General features: G+C 36.6%; 2 protein-coding genes across 15 annotated transcripts in view; both read left to right on the top strand.

Annotated features, from left to right (window-relative positions):
• The window catches only part of arfgap1 (ADP-ribosylation factor GTPase activating protein 1), a 14,566-nt gene extending 11,240 nt beyond the window's left edge, over positions 1-3,326 (top strand). For all 10 annotated transcript variants that reach the window (XM_067504419.1, XM_067504418.1, XM_067504420.1 and 7 more), the window contains one exon: positions 1-3,326. This exon is cut by the window's left edge and continues 73 nt beyond it. In XM_067504419.1, the coding sequence (XP_067360520.1) occupies positions 1-267 (267 nt within the window). In that variant the 3' untranslated portion in view covers positions 268-3,326.
• Positions 3,327-4,086: 760 nt separating this feature from the next.
• On the top strand, positions 4,087-25,826 carry elmo2 (engulfment and cell motility 2). 5 transcript variants are annotated; one of them, XM_067504533.1, is made up of 24 exons: positions 4,087-4,380; positions 8,632-8,699; positions 8,997-9,094; positions 9,498-9,538; positions 10,708-10,780; positions 10,878-10,928; positions 14,635-14,804; positions 14,978-15,077; positions 15,555-15,706; positions 16,348-16,426; positions 17,967-18,002; positions 18,351-18,401; positions 19,073-19,195; positions 19,571-19,690; positions 19,823-19,927; positions 20,020-20,128; positions 20,273-20,409; positions 21,215-21,378; positions 21,595-21,707; positions 21,795-21,902; positions 22,058-22,140; positions 22,247-22,324; positions 22,850-23,051; positions 23,173-25,826. In XM_067504533.1, exons 3-23 carry the CDS (start codon positions 9,017-9,019, stop codon positions 23,048-23,050), a joined length of 2,172 nt encoding a protein of 723 aa, XP_067360634.1. In that variant the 5' UTR covers positions 4,087-4,380; positions 8,632-8,699; positions 8,997-9,016; the 3' UTR covers position 23,051; positions 23,173-25,826. The 5 variants fall into 5 exon arrangements, with proteins under 5 accessions (XP_067360634.1, XP_067360635.1, XP_067360636.1 ...); XM_067504534.1 differs by adding an exon at positions 8,788-8,854 and having other exon boundaries at positions 22,850-25,826; XM_067504535.1 differs by having other exon boundaries at positions 15,555-15,700; positions 22,850-25,826.
• Positions 25,827-26,518: the final 692 nt, after the last annotated feature.

Genomic DNA, 26,518 nt, shown 5'->3' with positions numbered 1-26,518 from the left:
ACGGACTTCTGGGCAACCTTTGGCAGCAACAGTTCCTTAAAGGCCAAGAAATCTCCCAGCAGTGACAGCTGGACCATCGCAGATAATTCTGCAAAGAAGAGCTCTGACAGTTGGGACAACTGGGGCTCTGAAGCAGCGTCCAACAACAAAAACAGCACAGGTGAGAGCTGGGAGGCCTGGGACAACAACTGGGAAAATGTGGATGGTAAGAACAAGAAAAGTCCCACAAAACCTGCTGAGGAAACCTGGGATAATCCAGACTGGTAGTCACCTCACAGCCATACATCTTATCTATGAAATTTTCTTTCTCACTTTCCTCTCCCTGTACATCTCAGTGGCACTTTAAGGAAAAGAGCTGCCTAAGCATTTTTCCTATCAGTCCATAAATCTAAGAAACAATGAGAGAAGCCCAGGGTTATTATTAAATGAATATTCTTTAAAGTGATAGCATATATAATTATATTAACTTGCAGTGGTGTATATCATTGTAAATTACCCTTATCACAGGAAATTAAGGTAAATCAGTCTAGATATGGTCCTAAATACTGTCTGGGCTTCCCATATATAATACTAATATAATAAATGTGGAAAAGCTAGTTTTCATACTGTATTGTGGCAGTGTGAAATGGCACTCATTTTTAACTCATAAAAAGATGCATGGAAGAGAAAATCTGAGTTTGTAAATATGAATCATTGTAAAACAGTATGATTGACTGAACACTAATCTCATTATTTTCTGTGTTCAAATCGATTCATTCTGTCCCTAGACCTTTTGCATATTTTGTTTCTGTAAAACTGATTAATAAAGAATCAGCTATCACAATGTGCTATATTATTGAAGGAACAATTATCTCCATCAATTAATTGGCTGGCATTAATCACAATTGGTGTAGATGTCTGTTTTAAAATACCTTTTTTAAAAATTACTAGTTTTTCAAACATGTTTTGTTACAAATGTAAGAATAGTCAAAGGGTTTAAAAGCAGAGAGCTGCTGATACAACATTCTCGTGTTATCAAGACTTATAATGCAACAGGTTGCCTAAAAGTTAAATTCATTTTAATAGCACCACTAATAAAATGGGTAACATGCTTCAGGGGTAAATGTATCACATTAGTGACAAACTTAAAACCAACATGTTTATCATAATATATTCAATCCAAGATCATTTAGATATTGTAACAAATTCTGATATGTATTTTGCTGTTTGTTGCGTAAACTTCCAAGCAAAAATGTTTGAGGAATCAATTACAAAGTTAAATTCAGAAGTCATAAAGTGTAGTAGGATTTTACAATGACTGCCAACACTGTGGGAGAGAAGGAGAATGTTATTACAGAATTATGGAAATTATTTTAACTGAAATTTAGTGCAGGCCTTTGAATTAGAGTTCACACTGTCAGGACAGGCTGTATTATATGCACTGTATGCAAGTTTGGAGGTTGTGTTTCAGTAATGTACATGGATTGAAATGGTACTAAGATTGTCATCTGCATGCTATTACTGCTACTGTCAAACCTGAGGCCTTGTGACCTTGGCTGAACAGACAGGTTATTGTAAATTTCATCTCACATAAAGCAAGGCTGTGAACTTTTTTCATCTGTGTCAGGTGTCATTGAACCCTTGTAATTGTATTGTGAGAATTTGAGAGAGACTTTAACACATGATTAATATCAGAATTGTGGAGTAATATTAATGAGGCTCAGTATACACTATGTGCTGAAATGCTCATAGCTCTTAACTGCTTGTTGGCATTAATTCACTCAACTTGGTGCATTCTCAGAGGAAATGGCAGCTGCACTTTATTGTTGTCCAAATGTACCATGAAAAGCTAATTCTTGTGACATTGTACTAAAAAGAAATGATGCCTGTTCATCTGGTAATCTTAAAATGAGCTCACAGTTTCATTAGCTCACAGATTTCTTTACAATGTGGCCTTTAACTTAATACAACTTTATCATACTGTTACATTAAAACTAAAGTTCAGTTCAATAAGACCAATTTAAATGGAGGTCTTGCTTTAATTTGTTTAGTTTTATTTGAACATTTTGAATGGTATCTTAAGTTAATGACTAATACCAGAAGACATCTTTGCTTAGTTGATTTTCACCAGATTTTTAGTTACAAAATTCTCGAAGAACTGTGTGCTGGTGAAATATAGCTGCTGGGTTGTTAGTTGTTGTTGCTGTTTTAAAATTGTTTTCAGTACATGTAGACTGCATTGGGGTCATGGACTGGTAGAAATTAATTTTACTATCCTATTGATAAATGTGAAGGAAATATCTTCATATTTCCTACCTCTAGAGGTTCAGTTTACCTGCCAAGTAATCAATAATGAACATAGATTTTTCCTTTTTTGTTTTTAACTTTCAAGCACTGTTTTAATGTAAACCTTATAACAGCTGACTTGTTTTTCTGTGAGTCATTTTTTATTTGTTCTAAGAAGTGTTTAACAGCAAAGCTGCTAAGTTTGGTCGGCAGTATTCTCATGTGTTTTTTCAGTAACAGTGCAATGACAAAAAAACTGATCACTCTTGAACATTTATGCCCCAGAACCTCAGCAGATCTACATGGTCATGTGTTTAATGCCTTAATAAGTTGTTTTCTTTATGTTGATACTGTTGTGAGTTTGTCTCATGCAGAGAGGTGTACATGTAATAAATCACCATCTTAGATAACTTTAAATTATATATTGTTACCCTAAACATTCCTTAAAGTTTTATTTAGATTTTATGTCAGTTATTTTACTGTATAATATGACATGAAACATAAAAATTGCCAGGAAATGAATGTAAGATTGTGCAGTAATATCTTACCGATTTAAAAATTGAAGTATTTGAATGCTCACTTGTCTGAAACCAAAAAAACATAAATTTTTTAAATTCCTCTGTTTTTCTTTTGGTGAATGTCTTTCTGGGGTTACTGGTACACTTAATTTGATGAAGTGCATAGAGTAAACAAAGCAATGTGTTTTTTTTCCTCGCGTATCTGATTCTAATACTAACTCAGTCTTTCCAGGGCAGTTTAACTCTGTGTTTTGTGCCTGTCCAACATGTGAGATTGGGTATGTTTGTGTTTGGTAATGAAATTGTAATGTCAGAAATACTATTTTTATGTCATGCATGATATCTGTCATAGGGCTAAATATATTTAGCTTTTTTTAAAAAGATATTTCATCAGTGAATCAGTGCAGTCTGCTTTCCCCTTCATGTTTTACCAGCAGCCATCCCAAAAAGTGAGTCAGTGTTACCTACTCATTTAAGGTCATGGATCTTTTTATTTTCCACATAATTTCTGTGTTAAATAAATGTAATGGATTGTGCTGTGAATGTGTTTTTCTTATTGGCTGTGTGATGCGCAGTCTGAAGTTGTACAAAAGTCCATTCAAAATGTAGTGCACGATGAACTTGTAGCTCAGATAAAATGCTCATGTCCTAATCAACCAATAATTACATAAGAACAAGCTTACTGACATAAAAAAATAAGTCTGTTGATAACGTGAAAGACAAAGATTTCTAAAAAATATTACAAATGGGTGAAATATGTGTTTGTATAAGGGGAGCTAATTTCTTACCAGTTTAGTGCTAAGTGGTTATCTATAAAACATGAATATGTGCTACTTTTCCCCATTTTGTGTTTCCATCTGCAAATTATTGTCAGATAACTGGAGCAAAAGTAACAAAATGGAAATACTTAAGTGCCAACACCATCAAAATTATACTTGCACATTACTTTGAGTAAATTTACTTACCACCTATGCAACTCACCGTTTTCTAACAATGGCTGCAGTTTTTCTGTGACTTTTGTGAATAAAAACCACAAATATTCCACATGGTAACAATGTTACATGTAAAATAGTGCATGTCAGTCACTAGTAACTTTGTGACACTGCTAAATTGTTGTAGAGGTTGAGCAAAAATAATCATGGCAATATCTAAACACCTGTGGGCAACACATTTTGCACATTGGCATGATTCCCAATAACAGTTAACTTGTTATTGACGAGTTTGGACAAACGACACAAACGAAGGGCCTGGCTCACTTGGACACAGCTACATTTACATTGTGTCCCGCCCACAAGGCGTGGATTTGTGTCTTTTCCAAAAGTACTTCACCGGAGATAGGGGGATACTGAGAGCATCTTCGATGGCCCAGTCACAGGTTGTGTTATATCGAGCATCGACGTTATCAGATAAGTAGCCTTCAGTAAAATCGTACAGCTGTTAAAAGTAGACTCAGCCGGGATCCGGACATCATCTGCACAGCTGCCGAGAGACAGGCTGCATCATGATCGCAATGGAGGAGCAGACAGGAGCTGGCTGGGTGACTGAATAACGTTAGCCGCCTTTTGAGGGATAACGCTGCTACTGGCTCTAATAGCGAGTGAGTTTGCTGTTTAGTGTTGCTCTCACATAGAGTATAACAAGTGTTAGTAGCGTCTGTAATAGCTGTTGTTTAATATACCGAGATCATCACAAGTTGTGATTGATTTTGCTAAAGATCAGAAAATGTAGCATCTGTCCCTGGGCTCCTTCAGGTTAACGTTACCACGGCTTAAGTCTAGTGTGATTGGTCGCATCTAATCAGGCCTGAAACATTGTTATAAATTGTTAAATCTGAGACAGGAAACGTGTATCTTTGATATTATCTGTGTGTGTGTGTGTGAAGAGACCAGCTAAGAGATCATATCAACACACGGTCTCCTAAACGGTTACAGTGGAGATTCACGCCAAATAATGTAAAATTGTCTGCAGTGATTCATCTGTCATTGGTAAAATAGGGGCAGGAAAATTTGCCAAAGTTGTTTTTCGCCGAGGAGTCTTCTCCAAATAATAATTTAACCAGAGGGGGGCGCCACGCTGCACATTCAACTGCTTAGCTTACTAGCTATCTTAAAACTTAGGCGCCTCCCAGCATATCGCTACATGTGCGAATGTTTTATTCGAACCAGCCCACACAGGAGCCTCAAACTGCATTAATAGTATAGTAAAATGGTGTCAGAAACATCCGGGTTGCGGTGAAAAGCAGCTAGCTGGCGGGGGGCAGAAGAAGAAATCGGGGGTCTTTATGGACGAAGCTGCCAGCTCTCAGTGGGATTTCCTTTGAGGCTGGAGCCCCTCAGCTGCTGTTGCTATGTTACCACCAGAGTGCGTGCAGTTAGAGGACTGGTCTGAGACTGGTCTGAGGTCTGACTAACTTCCAGTACACAGCACCACAGAGCAGTCAGATCACACAAAACGGTTGCCATCGCCTCACTTTGCAGTTGTATCAGCACAAATCTCGGTTCCATCGCCTCAGACTCACACCGCTGTCAACACACCGTACAGCACATATAAGACACGGACCGCAGGAAAAAGCTGGAAAAACACAGAATTAATTGATTTAAAGGACGCCGTCACAAACGTGCTTCTTTTTTTGTTCTAGTTTGAGTAGTGCACGTAAATGTATGCTATTAAACTTCCATCTGACCTCCCTACATACAGCAAATGCTGTATATTTTTAAAGTTGGTACTTTGCTGTATTCTTAGAACTAACTTGAGCTGCCAAATAAAACTTATGCGTTATGTTTTACAAGAGGCATTATGTCATTGTACCTTTTTATTGGCCTATATCTCAAAATAAATAACACATTTGCATATTTACAATAAGTTTTTGGTAAGTTCTTTAATCAGCTGCTGTGATTTGTAAGCTTTCAGATACTGAGCAATTAGCAAGGTTACTGAACATAAAACTGAGAAGAATGACGTGTTTTAAAGATAATAAAACAATGCTGGTTTTTGACACATTTCATTATATGTCTAAATAGCATCAGTTTAACCTTTTTAAGGTTCATCAAATGTGACTTCATGTTGATGATACAAAGTGTTTTTCTGCTTTATTCTCAGGTTTCTTATATATTTTTAAACACAAACGATACCATTTCCACTAATTGGCCATTATAATTTATGCTTAATATTATTAGTTTTATAATATTATTTAAAAAAAAACTCCTCCAGTAGTCTTTACAAAAATATTGTCATGCTGTTACATAGATAACAAGATACCTGTATATATATTTACAGTCCATCACAATAATCATATAACATGTACGTCATCCTGTCTTATCCTATTAATCTCTGTTGTTACAAATTATGTGGAGAATTCAGTTCAGAAATCCTGTGGTTCCAGTTCTTGAAAGGAGTCAGCCATACTTATTATAGATAGTACTTTTGTGTACAACTTAAAATTCCAACTTTGAGTTGTTTTCATCAAGAGGAGTCGGCATCTGCAGTGCACTAATACACTGACAACTGCTGTTTTCCAACTTGTGTTGGAGAACAAAATCTCCTTTATTTTATGTCTGATCAAAGGGTAACAGTGTCACCCGTCAGAGCTGTTGCTGATGTAAATTGGCAAGAGACCGACAGTTCAAACTCCTTAGAAAGACTGTAGTGCTAGAAATCTGATAGGCTATTAGTATATTTCAAGGGAAGAAAGTCATTGGTTTCATTCCAAGAGAGTTTGTTTCACCTCTAACAGTTTGGTATGATTAAGATCTCTTTTCAGATGAGCGGCTGGAAGACGTTCAACTGTTTTGTATCCTGAAAGCACCCTGAATACAGACAGCCATTTAGAGAGCAGTTGTTTTTTTTCTACTTTACCACTTTCTTCCAATCAGCAGCAGAGGCTGTCAGACAGCTTTTCACACTCCCTTCATGTCAGAGCAGAGATTTTTTTTTTCTGTTGGCAACAACCAGTGCTTGCTGTGTTTTTCTCACTGTTGTATTTCAGAGCAGTCATTGCAAACAGTGAAATCAGTTTAATGGGCATCTGTGCTCCTATGAAACATATTATTACAGGTGAGGCCTAACAACATAGGGAATGTTTCTGAATAAATAATAGTGTGTGATGTGAAAAGTACGAATACCGTAAATATGCAAAGTAATAAAAAGTTAGCACATAAAAGTTAGCAGTAAAATGTAATTTTAACTTGAATGTGAGCAGGTGCCCTAACAGCTACACCTTCTGTTCGATACATAAAGGAGAGGACACAGAACTTTGTAATAAACTCTGTTTTTTTTTTTTGTTTTTTTTTTCAGATATTGTGGTAACAAGTGACAGGGATTTAATACATTTTAATATTTTTTTTATCGGTAATACTTGTTGGAAAATTTCAAAATTAGAATACTATACCCCTCAGCAGTACGGCTCTTTGTCCAAGAGCCACTTTGTCCAAACACATCATCTCACTTCACCAGATTGGATGCAGTTTCATTGAACTGCCATCTCCAGGTCTCTCCACAGATGTTCTATGGCGTTTAGGTCTGGGCTTTGGTTGGACCATTCAAGGGCAGTCAGAAACAAGGCCTCAAGCCACTCAATCATTATATTGGCCATTTTCTTTGGATCATGGTCATGCTGACTTCACTGTTACCCTGGCTCTCATGCACTCCGGAGAAGGTTTTCTTGAAGAACTTCATCCTTCACTAAGTTCTTACTAGTGTCCATGTTGCTACTGCTGAGAAACTCAAAGCATTATGCTGCCTTCACCATGTTTCACCATACAGTGAATTCTGATAGATGGAGTGCTACTGAGATCTTCGTCCTTCTGCCGTTTTCTTTCATCTCTGCAGAGAACCTGTTGGGTTCCTGGTTGCCTCTGTAACTAAAGTTCTACTTGTCTAGCTGCTTTTTATAGAGTTACAGCTTTTTTTTTTTTTTTAATTTAGAATTTTAGAAGTTTTCGAAATGGTTTCCTACATATGTCCTCATCTGTGCCTCACCCATAAAATGTTATTTTGGTCTACAGAGAGTTCTTTGGACTTTATGGCTTGGTTATTGTCCACATATGCAGTGTAAATTGTGGATGTTATACAGGTTTGTGCCAATAATTTTAATGTGCAGGACGCATGCACATTCAGTAATCTGGGTGTTGAGTTTAAAAAAGCAATACTTTCAGTTTCAGGAAAAACCTGCAAATCACAACCTTTTGAAATCAATCGGTTCGATTTTCCATAGGCAGATGGTTATGTTCTTGACTCCTTTTTAAAAAAAATAAATAAAAAATGAAAGCAAACAGGGTACGCCTGGACTGCTACAGCAAAGGCTCTAAATTCATTGATAAACTATAGATTTTATTTTGTACATTTTGATGTTGTTGTGGTTTGTCATTTGTCAGTTGATGGGGCAAATAATAAACGGACAGTTATTTGTGCAAAGATTGAAGCAATGACTGGGTTAGGCTCCACTGCTGTTGTCTGAGTTTCATTTGCCTTCCTCCAAACCACAGCTTGGTGTCTCCATATTTTCAGTAAGAGACATTTGTAAAGAAAGGTATAAAGCAGTGAAGTAAAGATATTTGCACTTGGCACAGGATTAGCAACAATGTGCAGACACATCCAAGGCATCAACACACAGCAGGCCCAGAGCCCAGTAGGCAGAAGGCATAAACCAGTCAAGATATGTGTGTGTGGGTGAGTGGGTGGGTGGTTTTGTAAAACAGTCATGCTTATTGATCCCTTTACTGACAGATTCAGTTCAGGGGAGAAAAAATGCAAAGATGGAACAAACTTTTGGGCCTTAAGGAAAACTAGATTCTGCACTCACATGACTACTGTGTTTTTTTTTTCCTTTTCTTTTTTTGCATTCACAAAGGAGCTGACACAGTGGTTTATAAAACGGAGCTGTGAGATTTATAGACCCCGTGAAGATTTCTCCATTAGGTGATGTATAACCTCTAATTCACATAATTTCAAAATTAAATAGTCATCTGATTGACAACCCAAAACTTAAGTTTGTTTCTACTTTTAGACATTTAAGTGCAGAACAAGGAAAGCTTTGAGTTATAACAATACAAAGATACATATTTTCTGAATAAGTAAGTTATCAAACAGTTTCATTGTGTATTATGTAAAGAAATGTCATTAATCAAAGGGTACATATGATGCAAAAAGTAAGTTTTGTGGTTGGTATTGTTGATGACATTAAGCTAAACTAACTAGATGTCTTTCTATCTGTAGGGTGCTACGTTAACACAGTCATGCCACCTCCAGCCGACATCGTGAAAGTGGCTATAGAGTGGCCTGGTGCTAATGCACAGCTCATAGAGATGGACCAGGTCTGTGTTTTTATAGCATTAGAAACATCTCCATTTGATGACTCAGCTTTGGTTAGCTGTTATTGGCCCATCCTTTTAAGTCATTTCATTATTTAAGGAGGAACTTGTTCACAGCAACAATTTGTTTTTAATGTGAAAAACATGAGTAATGCTGAGATGGGTTTTAGCTTTCCAAATAAAGGAAAATTACCTTCTGGGGTTGTCATGACAAATAACTCCTCATGAGTAAAGGATTTAAGATGGGGGAAAAAAAGATAATCATTTGCTTTTTGAAAGTGTGTACGGTTGCGACAAGCTGTCAACACTAACATAAAAATATGTCAGTGTGATAGTTTATGTTTAATTTCATTTTAGACATTTTGTAATTTTAGACATTTGCAATGTTTTGTTTTACTGTTTGCAGAAAAGGCCTTTGTCCTCAATAATACGGGAAGTATGTGATGGGTAAGCATACACTAACACTTACCTATTTTTAAAGTGTCCTGATAATGTTTTGTCCTTTGACTATCTCTGCAATTTTATTTACTATATCAGCAAAATATAAAAACGGTGGATAGTAGGAATTGGCTAAACTTGCAATCAGTTTTTGTTGTTTAGGGGTTTGGATGGATATAATATTACAGTCACAGAGTAGCATTACATTATAAGGTCTATTGCAGTTACTAGTAATTTAAAAAAATTAAGTTACAATGGCATCATTTCGCTCTGGATAGTTGCTGCAAACAATAAAGTCCTAAATGAATAGTTTGAAGATTGACTGACTATAAATGATGATTAGAAGTTATTTATCCAATCTATCTGTTTACTTTGCTGTTTTTTGCAACAACAGTAAATAGTCCGTTTAAAAAAAAAAAGAAGGCACTTGAAGAACAGCAGTCCTTCTCCTGCTCTATGTTGTACATTAGGAACCATATATGTCATGTTTTTATTATTACAACCCAGACAAAGATGAAGCTCAGATGAAAGTTCTTTTTATGCCCTCTCAAAACATTCTGCATTAAATAACAACTTGCCTTTTGAGGTGTTGGCGACACCTTCTGTGCCAGACTAAAAACATGTCCTAGACAGAAAACCATGCTTTCACTTCTGTTATCATAGTTTGGAACATGTGACTTGAGTTGTGGAAAATGACTCAAAATTTCTCTGATCATTGTCTTTGGCACTGCATTATATGTATTTTCTTTCAATAAGATTTGTGAATGACACATCAGACTATTGAAAAATAACATAAGCATTTTTAAACATTGATTTACTGTTATCTCTCACCAATTCTTCTTTGTGTTTGATATTCACTCATTTTAACAAATATTGAAAAATTTTATCTGACCCATCCACCTCTCGGATGTGCTCCATCTACCCACTGCCATTTTTTTCATCTGAAACTGAAAATTGCACTTTACTGTTAACACCCACTGAATAAACTCCTCCACAATCTCTCAGTTTGCTACTCATGTAAATACAACTGCTGGGGGGAGCAACCTTTTGTTCATACATACAGTGCTACAGTATGCTAAATTCTAATATTGCTGCATTGTGTTCCACTGATTTTGTAGTATCATACACTTCTTTAAATAAGAATTAATTTGAATTTGTCTCTCTGTCTCTATCTTCAGCTGGTCCTTGTCAGGCTCAGAACAGTTTGCGCTGCGTTATGCTGATGGCCCTCAGCTTTATATCACTGAGCAGGTGAGGGAGACTATTTTCTTCCCAAATCTGTGTTGATAACATTATTAATCACTGTTCAAGCAAAAACATTTCTTATATATTTTTTTTTATCTTTTAGAGTCGTGGTGAAATAAAAAATGGGACCATCCTTCGATTAGCCATCTCACCTGTGAGTCTTTTGGTCATTTTTCTCTTTCGGTATCTTCCATTAAGTAGTTTTTAAAATGTCCCTAAATTAAGATGGTCATCGCTTTGTACAATCAATGTCTGCTAAACATTTTTCCTCTTGCTTAGATCAATTCAGTTGTTCAGTTGTAGGAACAACAAAAGGTTTGCAAACCATGAATATTACCAGACTGTACGTCTGTGCAGGTCCTGATAGATTTTTGTGCCTCTACAAATGTGAATTTAACCAAAATCTTACAATTTCCTATTCAGACATTTTCATCTCGGCTCCTCAAGTGTCAGGAACATTGTCAGTGAGCATTCATTTTAAAAAGATCACATGACCCTGTGATATGTCAGGGCGGTTTTTTGACAATGTATTCTATCTAATTCCACTCTGCCTTCAAGTGCATTCTGGGTCAGGGATGGCTCTAGCTTATTTCATTTGGAGATGCAGTGAAAAATGTCAGGGACATAAGATAACATTCATATACACTAATTTTTGTCTTTATGGTTTGATTTGTTTGCTCATTTGTGTGTTTGTGACTTTGTACTTTTACTCTCAGCCTTTGACATGTTTAAATCAGTAAAGAGCTCCACCTCTGTGAAGAAACATTTGAACAAAATATATTTTAGAACAAGAATGTAATTCTGCAGATTCAGATTTAGACTAAGTGAAAATACATTTTGAAGTGCGGTGTTCATCATGTTCATATTTCAAAAAGTTTTAAAGCAACTGTAAAGGATACAGAGATCAAGTCATAAAGCAGTAGCCTTTTAATTACACCGTAGGTTGAACACAACACAAGTCAAAACAAAATATAGTTTGGAATAAAAGTTTTAACTTCCTTTTTTAACTTCCTGCTATTTTATGTTTACTTTTCACTTACTTAAACACAAGCTACATAACCTCATCTGCCCCTTACCAGCTACACATAGCTAATTATTTACCATTAAGCAACAAGAGCACAGTGTAGAGATCTTTAACTGTACTTGTTTTTGAGTGAGGCTTCCCTTTCGAAACAGTTGAAGAATTTCATTTATTTCTGCTTCTGCTGCTTTCTCCAGCAAAAACTACCTGAACCTCTGGGCAGAACATGTTGGAGCACAGCAGAATAGGGAGAGGCAGGGCTGGGCTGAACACAATGGAATGACTTGACTGTGGTTTTAGTGCTAGCCAAACTTGGATATTGCAGCTATAATGTATTTGTGCATATTCATGTACTCTGTGCGAATATACAGCCCTTATGTGTTATTTAAAACCAATTCCCTTGCAAGCCTAAAAGTAAATGTATTATTTATTATACAATTTATTGGTAAATTATGATTTTAGATTATATTATTATTTAGTATTTGCCTAAAAATTTTCTCCACCACAAGTAGATGTACCTCTTCAAGTTGAAGTACAAAATTACAGGCTCTAAAGTTTACTTAAAGTATTCCACTAAGAACACAATGTACAGTACTGTGCAAAAGGCCACAATTGGCTTTGCTGTCCTCACCAGGTTGCACTGACGATCAATATTTATTTTTTGCTGTGTTTACATGAGAAAAAAACTAGAGAGAAAGAACTTCTTTAATAGCTGTACACTATAGTCTGTGTTGCAACTGGATCCAATTACAACAAAAGATGCACTGGAATCCCCAAGTGCACATGTGCCCAAGAACCCACTTTAGATAACTGAAACAAAGTCTTGTGAATGAATGAGTGAAACTTTGAGGTGTTTGGATCCAAGCAAGGAACATATGTTAGGAGCAGAGCTTATGGAAACATTGTTGATGGCTGGATAACACAAACGGTGAAGCGTGGAGGTGGAAACGCGAAGATCTGATGATGGTTTGGCAATGGGAGAGTGGATGATCTTTATTAATTGTAAGGCATCCTTAATCAGCCTCTATACCATCATTATTTTGCAGTGAGACAAAATGACCCCAGGCATTGTTCCCAGTTGTGGAAGAATTATCTGGAGAAGAAAGTAGGTGCTGGAATAATCTCATTGATGGCTCGGCCAGCTAAACCACCAGATTTGTGTGGGAGAAGCTGGATCGAAGAGTTTGGGAACACTGCCCAACCAGCAAGGCAGATCTTTGGGAAGTTCTGTAGAATGCCTGGGAATAAATAACACCTGAATATCTGCAAAAATTGATCAGTAGAATGCTACATATTTGTAGCCGTTTTCAAACTTTTTCTTGCCATTGTATGTACACTTTAAAAAACATAAATCTTTCATGACACAGCAGCTTCTACAGGCATTCATTCTTCCACTTATGTGCAACTCCAAATCTTCTCATATTGTTTCCCCCGATAAACTGCTTTATAATTCTCTTTTGTACTGATAGTTACTTGTATCTTTCTGTGAGCTTTTGCATATGTCAGCCTTTATGCACTGTTCCCTTTCCCAAAAAAAATGGAGAGCATTCCTTACCAAGCTTCTTCAGACTGTGAGACTGAAGGATCAACTTGGCTGCCAGATGCTGAACCTGGTCCTTGATGAAATGTTGGTTTCTCAAATAAGAAACTAACAAACTTCTAATCGGATTTTGACATGGTTTCTAGGTCTTCCAATCCTATGTGCAACACAAATTGTACAGCTTGTAATGTTCAAGTTAATTTTAACCACTTTGTGTACTGCAAGGTTGTTAATCAATAATAATGATGATGATGATGATAATAATAATAATGATAATGATAATAATAATGATAATAATAATATTGACTATGATAATAACAAAGAAATCAATTTATTAGATAAATAAAGTTGTATTAAGAACATTAATAAATATATATTTATAGGTTACTGAACATAAAACTGAAGAATAACGTGTTTTAAAGATAATAAAATATAATGCTGGTTTTTGACATTTCATTGTCTAAATACCATATGTTTAACCTTTTAATGCTCATCAAATGTGCTGCTTTATTCTCAGGTTTCTTATATATTTTTAAACACAACAAATACCATTTCAACTAATTGGCCATTATAATTTATGCTTAATATATTTTTTTTATAACATTATTTAAAAAACCTCCCCCAGTAGTCTTTACAAAAATATTGTCATGCTGTTACATACATAACAAGATACCTGTATATTGTACATCTCTGCGAGTCTCCTGCACAACTGTCAGTGCTGAAGAATGCAAAGTATTCCCCGAACTTGTGTCCTTATGGGAAACTTTTCAGCAGGGGAGGCTCAGAGATCACACGTTATATGATGTGATGGACAGTCTGCATGAAGATGCGGAGGCAGTGTAGTCTCTCCCTCAGATGGCTGGTTGGAATCTGAATTTAAATGGTAAAATACCAGGGTTAGGGTTCCACACACACACACACACACACACACACACACACACACACACACACACACACACACACACACACACACACACACACACACACACACACACACACACACACACACACACAGGGGCAGCTGTAGCTCAGTTGCTAAAAGCACTTTTCTGCAGACCACAGGGTCAGTGGTTCAATCCCCAGTCCTGGCTATATGTCGAAGTGTCTTTGGGTAAGACACTGAACCCCTAATAGCCCATTTGCATCTGTGTAGTGCATCTGGCGTAAAAACCGTGCCAAATCAACATGTGGACAATGATCCGCTGTGGCGACCCTGAACTCATGGGATAAGAAAAAAAACAAATATACATACATGCATATACTGTGGGGAAAAAATGTGACACCTTTTGTGGCTGATAGGCTCGCGCTGCTCGTCAGCTGCTGGAGAGGATCCAGTCCCATGGTATCGATGCTCGCCTTGAGGCTCTAAAAGAACTTGCCAAGCTTTCTGCAGACCCAACCTTTGCCACAGAGTTCATTAATATGGAAGGCATTGGGACACTGGCTCGTCTTGTAGAAAGTGGCACACAGTGAGTACAAACAATGATTATGTTTAGCATATTCATTACAGTGCCTATATAGACTTTTATTCATGTTAAAAACCGTGAAGTCTGTGTTTTTGTATATATAAATATGCCATGACTTAACTTCTTGATATATGTATTATTAATGGCCTGATCTGACTGCGCTTTATTTACTTCAGCTTTGGTGAAATGCTGGCCTTTACCCTCACTGCTTTCCTGGAGCTAATGGATCATGGAATTGTATCCTGGGACCTTATCTCACTCTCCTTCATCAAACAGGTACCTCCTCTAACAAAAGAATAATTCATGTGACAGATTAGTGTTTCATGGAAACCCCACCGGATTAATCTTCTCACACTCAAATTTGAAGGTCTGGCCTTTTATTCCTTTTTATTAACACACATTTGTTTAATTACTTGACCTTCCTTTCTTCCTACATGCCGGAAATAAGGAGGTGTTGTTGCTTAGCAACTCCTTGTAATATTTGGAGTTCCTTCAGTGTGTGTGTATAAGGGTAGTTTTCTTCTTAAAAAAAGGTCTGGCTTTGACAGTCACTCAAAAAAAAATTGGTCTTAATGTATTTTTTGTTCACTGATAAATGTACTTTTTCTTTTGTAAGAGGCTGCTTGATTTTTTTGTGTTTTTATCTTTTGAACATTTAAGCATTTCAAGCTTCTGTTGAGTTGACGTTAATACTTTAATCATCCTAAAGATTTGGAGTTATCTCAATTTTGTGTCTACTCTACCATCACTCAGATTGCAGGCTATGTGAACCAGCCAATGGTGGATGTATCCATCCTGCAACGTTCTCTGGCCATCCTGGAGAGCATGGTCCTTAACAGCCACAGCCTCTACCATCGAGTGGCCCAGGAAATCACCGTGGGACAGCTCATCGGGCACCTGCAAGTGTGAGCACACACACACGCACAGGGGCATTTCGCACTCTGACAACGGGGGGCACTGTGGGGGTAACTTAAGAAATTAACTGCAGTGAATTTTGCCATGTTTGTGTGAGTTCAGGATGCTTAGAGCAACCCACTTTTTTTGTAATGTTAACAGATCTGTTAACATGAAAAGACCAACAATATTTAACTTCAGTGTTTAGCAGATGTTACTCAAAAAGGAGTGAATAATGTGCTAAGAGTAGGGACTACTTTCAGTAGCAATTTAATGTACATTAGCTGACCGATTGATTATGTGTATGTGGAATTGAATCAAAACTAAATGAAATGCCCATATTATTTATAATCATTGAATATGTAATCTGTTGTACCACTGTGGGTCACCAGTATGTTTTGGACAACAGAGCTCTACTGCACAGAAAAAAGCTATATTAGGTTTTAGTCACTCAGGTCATGCTTAATTTGCAGATGTAATACGTTTTACCAAAAAGAGCAGCTTCTAAATATCCTGTACCCACCTCCTGTTAATGGTGGTAATAAGAATAATAGTAAAATGATTTGTAAGTCAAGTAGTAAAGTCTGTTGTTTGGAGATTTGTGGAACAAGATGCTTCTAACTGGTTGTTATGGCACTGGACTATTCTTCAGGTCAAACCAGGAGATCCAGACCTATGCTATCGCCCTCATCAATGCTCTTTTCCTGAAGGCACCAGAGGATAGACGGCAGGTCAGTGAATAGCATGATGTGGTGTATTAGAGGAAAGGTCTGAATACACAGAATAGATAGACATAACTTGAATACTAATGATCCATCTTTATAAACATTCATCCATAAAAGACTGACATTTGTGGTTGTACGTTTTTAAATATTGAAGAGCTGCGTCACTCTGGGTGCTAATTTATGCAGCAGTAGTTTAGTTAAGGCTAATCTCATGAGTAGACGTCTGTCTGCCAGCTGTCATGGTGTGAATTCTGTCTGACAGTCATCATTTTAATGACGCGTTCACCCAAAATAGTACTCACCTTGCTTTGAAGTTTGCAAATTTGTTATACTGCAGACTCAGAATACCTAAGTGAGGTTTAGTGGAGTAGACGAGGATGACATGTAATGCATTGTTGAAGAATGTTGAGGAATTACTTAGGCTAAATTTTAATAAAAAGCACTGTGAGAAACAATCAAAACAGGTGTATTCTGAGTCTGAAACCTCTTTGTAGCACAAGTGTACAAAAACTAAAGGAGGGAGTGCTTCTTCGAATATCTTTACCGTACCGTGTGTAACTGATCAGTCTCATAATATCTCTGTTCTGTCTCCGCTCTGCTCTGTCTTGTCCCTGGGTGTGTAATTTCTTTCTGAAATAGATTTATCCAGATTGTACGTAACTAAATGTAATTTGTTTGTTCATTTTAATATAAACCACTAATGTATCTTTGTAACCGAAAAACACTTTCACCACAGTTCTATTAACTTGCTCTCCAATACCAGCATGATAAATTTTTTATTTAAAGGGATGATGATAGATAGGTTTAAAAATTATAGAGCATAAGCTGATTAATTGACATTTACATCTAATTTATAAATTTAATATAACAAACAGCACTTAAACAACATGCAAAGTAAATACAATACTTTAGTGCACGGTGGTAGGATACAAAAGGTACCCTCTTCTTTCGTAACAAGGTGTAAATATGAAATTCTGACCTTTCATCATTTTGATGTTAAACCTAAAGGTGTACAGCAAAAACAAATTATGTTTTGCCTTTTCTACACTTTGCAGGTGACTGTACATTCAATGTCAACTGCAGTTTTTAACCATTGGAGGGCGAACTGAGTCAGTGTAGGGAGGAAAAAATGCAACAGTGGGTCGTAAAGTACAAACCGTATGCAGTCGGCACAGTTTAATTGCTAACAGTTTTAAACATCTGTTGACAGATTAAGTGCATCACTGTGGGGTTATTATTAAAAATGTATATTTAAGGAAAGGTTTTAATTACTTGCTGATTTTTCAAAGACATGACCTGTTGAAAATAATCCTCAAAATTGTTTATTATTTGATAAACCATTGAATGTATGGTCATCAGACATGTACAGTAAGGTACATGAGGTTTTGTAGCTCTATGTCACAAAAAATTTGATTTGCCATGATGCTGTTATTCCACTGCATGCTGTGCTGGTGATTTTTTCCTGTATTCCTGTATCTCATGGTCCATGTGTCTGCACTTTTTGTTTTCATTAATGTTACACCCACGCCCCCCCCCCAACCCGTAGGAGGAGTATACTAACACGCTGGAGCAGCCCCTCACTGTGAGTACACATCCCTCAGCCTCTCATACCACTGTCCTCTCCACCCGACAGCCCTTCTCCTCCTTCACTCTCTAGCTCTTTCAGTGTCATGCATAATCCATGCAAATTAAGATAGAACCATAACTTGCTGCAGCGGCAGACAGACGCTGTTTAGAATTAGACTTTTTTTTTACAGAAGGCATGACAGGCAAATGATTCAGAAGAGTGATGGAAATATAGCTTGCCAAATATTTCAGTAATTGTTTATATTTTTCTGTGGAAAGACTTGATTTCATTTATTTTGTCATGTAGTAAAGCAGCTTCAGTCATGTGACCTATATGTTGGATTTTTGTATCTCTTAAATCCAGGAAATGGCAAGCTCTTTGGCCCAGAAACACCTGCGATCCATCATCCTCAATGTGAGTATCAAGTCGGAAACTAGCTGGCTATTATGCTTTAAGACAGCTGTGAAACCTCCAGTTGTGAACACAGGATTTGAAGTGTTCCCAGAGATTGTATTACTATTAAAACTGTCAAACTATAAAATACAAAAACAATTCCTGACAGTTCTCTCGTGGGTTTGGTGGTCACTGGGGAATGATGGTTTCATCCCTAAGACAACTAGTTCAGTAAGTGGAATTGTACTCACTTATAGACAGCTGTTGCAGAGAACCAGCAAATGTAATATGACATGAAGTCCATGAAGTGGAAGAAAATCTGCTCTGAAAATGATTTCTTCTGGCACTGACTCTTCTGGTGTGCCTGACTGAACTAGCTGCAAATGTCAGTGAGGAAGATGTTGCACTTCTGCCTCCTTGATCAAGGACACATCCTGGAGCTGCTCCAGTAATGTGTGCTTTGATTGAACTAAAACCAGCAAGTCCATGAACTGTCTGATTGCCTTTTTGATGCTCTCATCCCCTATTTTTATGTCTTACATCTGTTATAGAGCCACAATATTTATTTTGCTCTTTTGCAGTTGATCATTCCTGCAGATATTAAACACTGAGCGTAAACAATCTGGCTTGGTTAGGCTTTTCTTTTATGTCAGGTGGATTCTGCTTTCAACTCAAGGTTGTTCTTTTTCCAGCATGTTATAAGAGGAAATCGACCAATCAAAGCAGAAATGGCACATCAGTTGTATGTGCTGCAGGTGCTGACCTTTAACCTATTGGAAGAGAGAATGATGACCAAAATGGATCCTAATGATCAGGTAAAGATTTCAATAGTGATGTTTTTATAATGTGATGTAAATTGTGATTAAAATGCTTCCTGTATCACTCACTATGTGCAGATAAAAACACTTCACACTAAATGTGAAAGAAATTTTAACACAAATTATTATTTGCGGTATGTACAGCTGAACAGATGTAAAACCAGTTTACAGTGATCTGCAAGGTCAAACTGCACCTGCTGTATCTCAGCTTGACGGGACCAGACGGGAACATAATTTCAATTTTTTTATTTTTTAAAATAAAATTGTTTTCTGCCATCTGTTAACCACTGATATACCTATCTTTCTTTGGTTTCCCATATTATTTTCCTGTTGTGATGTTAAAAGTTTTGCTCATATCTTGCTGTGACTCAGGCCCAAAGAGATATCATTTTTGAGCTGCGTAGGATCGCGTTCGATGGAGAAAATGACCCGACTGGCACAGAGAAGAGAAAGGCCATGTACACAAAGGACTACAAGATGCTCGGTTTCACTGTGAGTCTCCATTTTAGATATCATTGATTTCAGACTCAGAGAAATTTGTGTAAAAATCAGATTGAAATTAACAGTAACATTTTTTCAAACTACTATTGTCTCCTTTTTCACATCACTTCTGTTGAAATGCAGAACCATGTGAACCCGGCCATGGATTTCACCCAGACCCCTCCAGGGATGCTGGCTCTGGACAACATGCTGTATCTTGCCAAGGTTCATCAGGACACATACATCAGGGTTAGTTTTGGCCTCAGGCATGATTTTGCTCAGCTCATAGAAGCGGAAAAGTCTACCACACCTACAATAACATGTTTGCTGTCTCATGACAGATTGTCCTAGAGAACAGCAGCCGAGAGGACAAGCATGAATGTCCCTTTGGCCGATGTGCCATTGAACTCACTCGAATGCTGTGTGAGATACTTCAGGTTGGAGAACTACGTAAGTAGATCTTTATTTGACTGCATGGCTTTTATTTTTATTTATTATATTGAAATTGATCTAAAATAGGATAAAGTTAGAAATGAGAAAAAAAGTACTCACTAATTGGGCTTTTTCATTTCATTTTCAAATTCCTCTCTGTAGCTAATGAGGGCTGCAATGACTATCACCCCATGTTCTTTACCCATGACCGGGCATGGGAGGAGTTCTTCTGTGTCTGCATCCAACTGCTTAATAAAACCTGGAAGGAGATGAGGGCCACAGCTGAGGACTTCAACAAGGTCTGATATTAAAGTACCCCCATAGCCATCTTTAAAACCTTTTCATGAATATATTATAAATACAGTTAATTACTTTTCATATTTATTAGCAAATGTTAATATGGTTAGAAAACTAAAATCCAAATCTTGTTTATTAAACCTGCTGCTGATGCCACACATCAACATTTTGGCATCATAATTGTACATATATGTGGCTACTGTACAGAGCTGCTATCATAGTGGTTGCTGACTTTAAGTCTAAGCAATGTATCAAATGACTATATATTTATATATAGGTTTCATCTTATTCGTTTTAATAAAAAGCCTAAAAGTCATCATGCACTGCTAGTCAAACAGTCCAAAGTGGTAAAAGGATATACTGTGCTGAGATACTGTAGTTGCGTCAATTTTTATCTTTTGTTTGTGACTGAACGTCCTGCTAAAGAAGACAGTAGGAAGGTTTTTAGCTTTATAAATAATGCATGACAATTACATTCCTTGTCTGTCTCAATTGAAAATACTTTGTAAAGATGAAAACATTTGAATCACTCACTACTTATCTAGACAGTTGGTGCAAAATAGAGTAAGAACATTAAGTATATATTTAAAATATTGATGTCTTCAGATAGGAGAAAATGTCTGTCTGGCAGCAGAGTGAGTTTTTAAATTGCAAAATAATGGTTCTGAGAATAACAATTTAAATAATATTTATGACTTAGAAATTTCTCTGCCACCTGAAGCGAATACGATACATTCATTACCTCTCACTACTTTTCTGTTTCATTTTTCCTCACTCATCTTGCATATGTGTGTTACCCCGGACCAGGTAATGCAGGTGGTCCGTGAGCAGATTACAAGGGCTCTGGCGATGAAGCCATCATCTTTAGACCAGCTGAAGAATAAATTGCGAAGCCTCAATTACTCAGAGATCTTGCGTTTGCGGCAGTCTGAGAGAATGAGCCAGGATGACTTCCAGTCTCCACCTATCATGTATGTCTGTATTTACACTCCCAAATTGTAGTTTTTTAACAAGCTTGTTTCTGTCAATGCATTCAATGAAGCATGGCCTTCCCCTGAAATGGGGGTTTTAACCTCAGCAACAGACAGCATTGCTTCTCTAGGCTCAAATTCCCACCCATCTCTGTCCCTACAAACAGAATGTGCATGTGTGTTTGTCTGTATTGCTCACGTTGTTTTGTGTTGCAGTGAGCTGCGGGAGAGAATTCAGCCTGAGATCTTAGAGCTCATCAAGCAACAGCGACTTAACCGGCTTTGTGAGGGAAGCTGCTTCCGTAAACTTGGGAACCGCCGAAGGCAAGGTACATACACTATCCATACAATCAGTTAGATTTTTATCTCAGAGGCAGTGCTGCTGCTGAGCATTATGTTATCTGCCTCTTTTGTAGAGAAGTTTTGGTTCTGCAGACTCTCACTGAATCACAAAGTGCTACACTATGGGGACCTTGACGAATCACCTCAGGGTGAAGTGCCTTTTGAGCTACTCAGTGACAAGAGTAAGATATTTTGAAACGTTTTTTTTTTTTTTTCTTTAAGTGGCTTCTTCTCCCAGATCATGACTTTTCATAACACACAATGACAAGCAGACCGTAATGTACAGTATGTGTCAATGGTCTGACTAAACTTCTAGAATTATTTGTGTTCATAATAGTTCCGGTCTCAGATATCAAGTCTGTGGTGACAGGGAAGGACTGTCCTCATATGAAAGAGAAAAGTGCTCTCAAACAAAACAAGGTAGTGTGTTATTTACCTTAAATAAATCTTATCATTCTAGTCACATACTGTAGCTCTTCTCTCTTTCTTTGCTTTCACTCACTGCTGTTTGGCTTTGCTCTCTAAGGAGGTGCTGGAGTTGGCCTTCTCTGTCCTCTATGATCCAGATGAAACACTGAATTTTGTTGCACCCAACAAGTATGAGGTAGGCTTATTCTTACCAACCCCCAATTATTATCTGACTATCACCTGTTCTCTGCAGCTTCACATGTCACTGTCATCAGATCTTTTATGTCATTGTTTTGCTTTTATGGGCAAAACAGCTTTAGTTCTGTGGGGACAGTTTCATTGTCCTCATTCAGTTTTCCAGCAGCAGGTGTCTACTTTCAGTGCAAAAAAGCACAGATAAACTTTCTGTATGCTATGTTCCCATCAATAAACAGTAGCCAAAGTTAGAAACTAGCTGATGAATATAGTGAAGAATTCAGCATCTAAAGAGCCCAGTAGTTTCCTCAAATTTGGTGCCAACCAAAATCAACTAAAAGATGAGCAAATTTTTTTTACTCAAATTAGTTTGAAGGAACAAAGAACCAATTAATGCTATATTGTATTTGATATGTCAACTTTAATTGCTAGATGATGCCTAAGGACTTATTGAATATGATTTCTTACATAGCAGAATACAGCTGCACTGACTGGAAATTTTGTGTGTGCAATGTTTTTGGAGCAGTACTGCATCTGGACTGATGGCTTGTGTGCGCTTCTGGGCAGAGAGATGGGCAGCGACCTGACACGCAGTGACCTAGATACTCTCATCAGCATGGAAATGAAGCTCCGCCTCCTCGACCTTGAAAACATTACAATCCCCGAAGCCCCACCCCCTGTGCCGAAGGAGCCTAGCTCATATAATTTCACCTACAACTACAGTTGAGGTGTGTGTGCATGTGTGTGTGCGTTTGTGTTTGTCAAGGATAAGTACTGTATACTCGACTTTTTGATGAATTTAGCGGCAGATGTGCCAGGAATGACAACTTTTTTTTTTTTGACTTTCAGAACACTGGAGACCTTTCCCCATCCATGTTTGTTATGCTATATGATTTATCAAACAGTGGAAATGTGTTTTATAGCTTCATGGGGAGGTCAAAGGTTAGGGTCCAGCTTGTAAAGGTTTAGTGGTTGAATCTTATCTTTGCAGTTTCCAGGCAACATCCTGATTTGTACAGTTGATTTGTGTACTGTGTCTGATGGTGAAAATGAATGGAAGGATCTAAAACTTAGTGTTCTCTTAAAAAAAGATAAAGAATGATGTAACTACTATAGAAATTTTAAATGCTGTGTTTGCTTCAATTCTGTCTGTATAGACACATGACAGACGTATAGGAAGATGTTACACAGAGTGGGCTGGACCTTATGATGGCTGTTGTCATGGGGGATAAAACATGATATTACTGATAAAGGGATGGCCTCCCTAATCAATTCATTATGCAGTTCCCCACTGCAGTATATATGCAGATATGTGATTAACATTTCAGTATTCAAGACCTGAACAGCTGAGGCAAGTGATTAGAGTAATCCCTATTTGGCATGGTGTTTGTTACTGTTCTCATGTCTCTTATACTATGACAGGACAGCATAGGGGTGAAACCAGCAGTAATAGTAAAATTTATTTTTCATTCAACAGATTATTAATAAAATGGGAGAAAAGGCTAATTATTAAATAGTGAAAAATCATTAATTTTATTGTGCCATGACAACACTAAACCAGTGATGGCTTCTGTTAAGTTTGCATTTATGCTCCAGTATTTTATTTTATTTTGTTAGCTTTTAAGGGTCAGTAAATATTCCACTAAACTGTTGATTTGCAGTGATATGTGGAAAGATAATCTTGCCTATCCTCTGAGTGTTTTTCACTGTGAGGTCTGCATGTGTATGTGTGAAAGTTTTGAAAGTTGGTGTACATTTTTTTTTTATGTTATGAGAGATTTTGACCCTAATGCTGAAGGAAGGTGTGATATCCAACACATTGAATGACATGAATGATACAATTTTTTTTTTTAGCAATTTCATAGTCACTGCATTGCCTTATTAATCATACACTCACTATATCTTTGACATAACATTAGCATTTATAAACAGTACATGAAAGGACACATTATAACACACTATAATGAATTTGTCGCAGATGTAGGGTCATTTTATCCTTATTCATAGTTGTACAACTACCTTCTTAAATTAAGCATTTATAAACAGTTAATGAACACTTCATAACATGGTTTTAGGCATATATAACATCTTCAGTAGTTATCAATGTGTTATTTTAGGCTTATAATACTTTACAGCATGTTACAAGGCATTTATTAACTATTTACATGTTCTGTATGATGTAAATGTGCAGTAAGATTAAAAGTGTAGCTGTATTTTAAACTACTGAAAAAAATATATACAGTGTATAAATACACTGTATATAATTTTACAACTGTTAAATACAGTGTTTGCGTTATATCTGCTACCATTACAATGTATTATGAACCCCATATTAATTTTTCATAGAATATTTCTTAGGTTATTTATGCTCCATTGGGTTTGGGGTTAAAGTCAAGTGTTACCATATTTGGAAATATTACAGTAAAATATAGTGTTTATCTTCACTACAATGTTTTAGTTTTTCCTTTTAAACATATCCCTTTTACATTTTAGTAGCATTTAATGCCCCTAGTGATTAAATGAAGCAGCAGTTTCAAGACCTAATTTCAGACTTTGTGCATAAACAAAATTAAATGGACAAAAGAGCAGCTCTGTTGATTCATTAACATGCCAGAAGCACCACTCTCAAATGACAGGCCAAAAACAGCTGAGTGACATGGCCGTGGGCATCAGGAGCATGTAGTAATGTTCATACATGAGCATACACATAGTGTGCTTTGTAATAAATGATAGTACTATTGTTTAATATAATTTGTTTAATATTATTCCACACTGTAACTGGTTCGAAACTTTTGTGTATTTTATTTATGGCACCTCACTTCTAATCTGGTACTAATTACTGCTCTCATTTATTAATGCAGAAAAAAGAATTATATTTTTGTAAATGATAGTATAATCTTTCGTAGTGATATTGAGCTAACGTAACATTTTCACTGTGCATCACTCTGTACAGTACATTCAACATACTCATTACTGTGGACGTTGTTTTTTTCAACCATGTTTTCATACTACAAATGGCTTATATCATGTACTGTAGGAATGACACCCACTCCAGCACCTAATGATGATGTCACTGTTGATATAATAAAAATATGTTACTGTCTTATGCAGTTCGTGAACGGTAAAAGGTCTTTTTTTATTATAATGTCATAATGTTTCATTAACTGATGCTGGAGAGTTTAACTACTGAAGGTTGTTGAAAATGTTTTATATTGCAGTTCTTATTTAAATCTTACACTGCTTTCAGAAAATCATAGCTACAGCTAACTAAAAATTACTACAGTGACTGAAGGATTGTTGTTTTGGATGTACTTACAGTATGACTTGAAGTTTTCACACCTCTTTTATGTGACTTGCTAAACTATTTATTTACACTTGCTATTGATAGTAAAGAATGACTTCTTGTTGGTTGAAAAATAACATTAAATCCTAATATGGTATAAGTACAGTATAATGTATAATACAGTATTTTGTTGCCTTATTAAAGAAGATGTATGAAGTTTTGTCTGAATTAATACAAAGTCTAATTACTGGGAAAAGTTCATTTTCACTGGCTATTGATTTGATTTGATGACCCACCTTATGAAAATTAAAGGTCCAGTCTGCAAGCAAATCCACCAAAATTGATGGTTTGTTTAAATAATTTAATTAGCAAATGTGAGTTCTACAAAGTAAACAAGCAGCTGTTTTCTCTCAAATAACTGAAAAAAGCCGGTGATGTAACAAGTATCACTAAGAAAATGTGAAATTCCATTATTACAGTACAGCCAAACATATCAAAAGTAAAAGCAGTCTATCAAGCAGATGGCTTGATAGGCTAATTTTAATCTAACTTCATTAAGTCATTTATATGTAAAAGCATGAAATTATCATCATAATATGAATTATTAGTAAAATTATCAAGTTCAGCTGGCAAAGTACATATTTGTCTGACATGCAATATAGTATAATTTATAAAGTAACAAGATACTAAGTAGGTAAAGTACCAAAATATTAATTTTGCTGTTAGGCAGGAAGCAAATGCTGTTTAGAAAAGTGTATTTTATACTGAAAACTTACTCTGGTTGCTGAAACCTCAATTTACCTGAGACTGAGACTTTTCATTCCTCATCTATTAAAGAAGTTATACTAGGAAGGGATCTCTTAACTTCCCGTATGGAGATGAGGATTGCTTAATGTGACCAGTACCTCGGTG

This window comes from Channa argus, chromosome 5 (assembly GCF_033026475.1).
Source record: "Channa argus isolate prfri chromosome 5, Channa argus male v1.0, whole genome shotgun sequence".
Taxonomy (NCBI): Eukaryota; Metazoa; Chordata; class Actinopteri; order Anabantiformes; family Channidae; genus Channa; species Channa argus.
Note: the sequence above shows the minus strand (reverse complement) of the source record. Positions and strands in the feature narration are given on the sequence as shown.

Coding starts and splice junctions, on each gene's coding strand:
- elmo2 (XM_067504533.1), top strand. CDS start 9,017: ATGCCACCTCCAGCCGACATCGTGAAAGTGGCTATAGAGTGGCCTGGT. Junction 18,402..19,072: donor TGCGATCCATCATCCTCAAT/GTGAGTATCAAG, acceptor TTCTTTTTCCAG/CATGTTATAAGAGGAAATCG. Junction 22,325..22,849: donor TTGCACCCAACAAGTATGAG/GTAGGCTTATTC, acceptor TTTTTGGAGCAG/TACTGCATCTGGACTGATGG.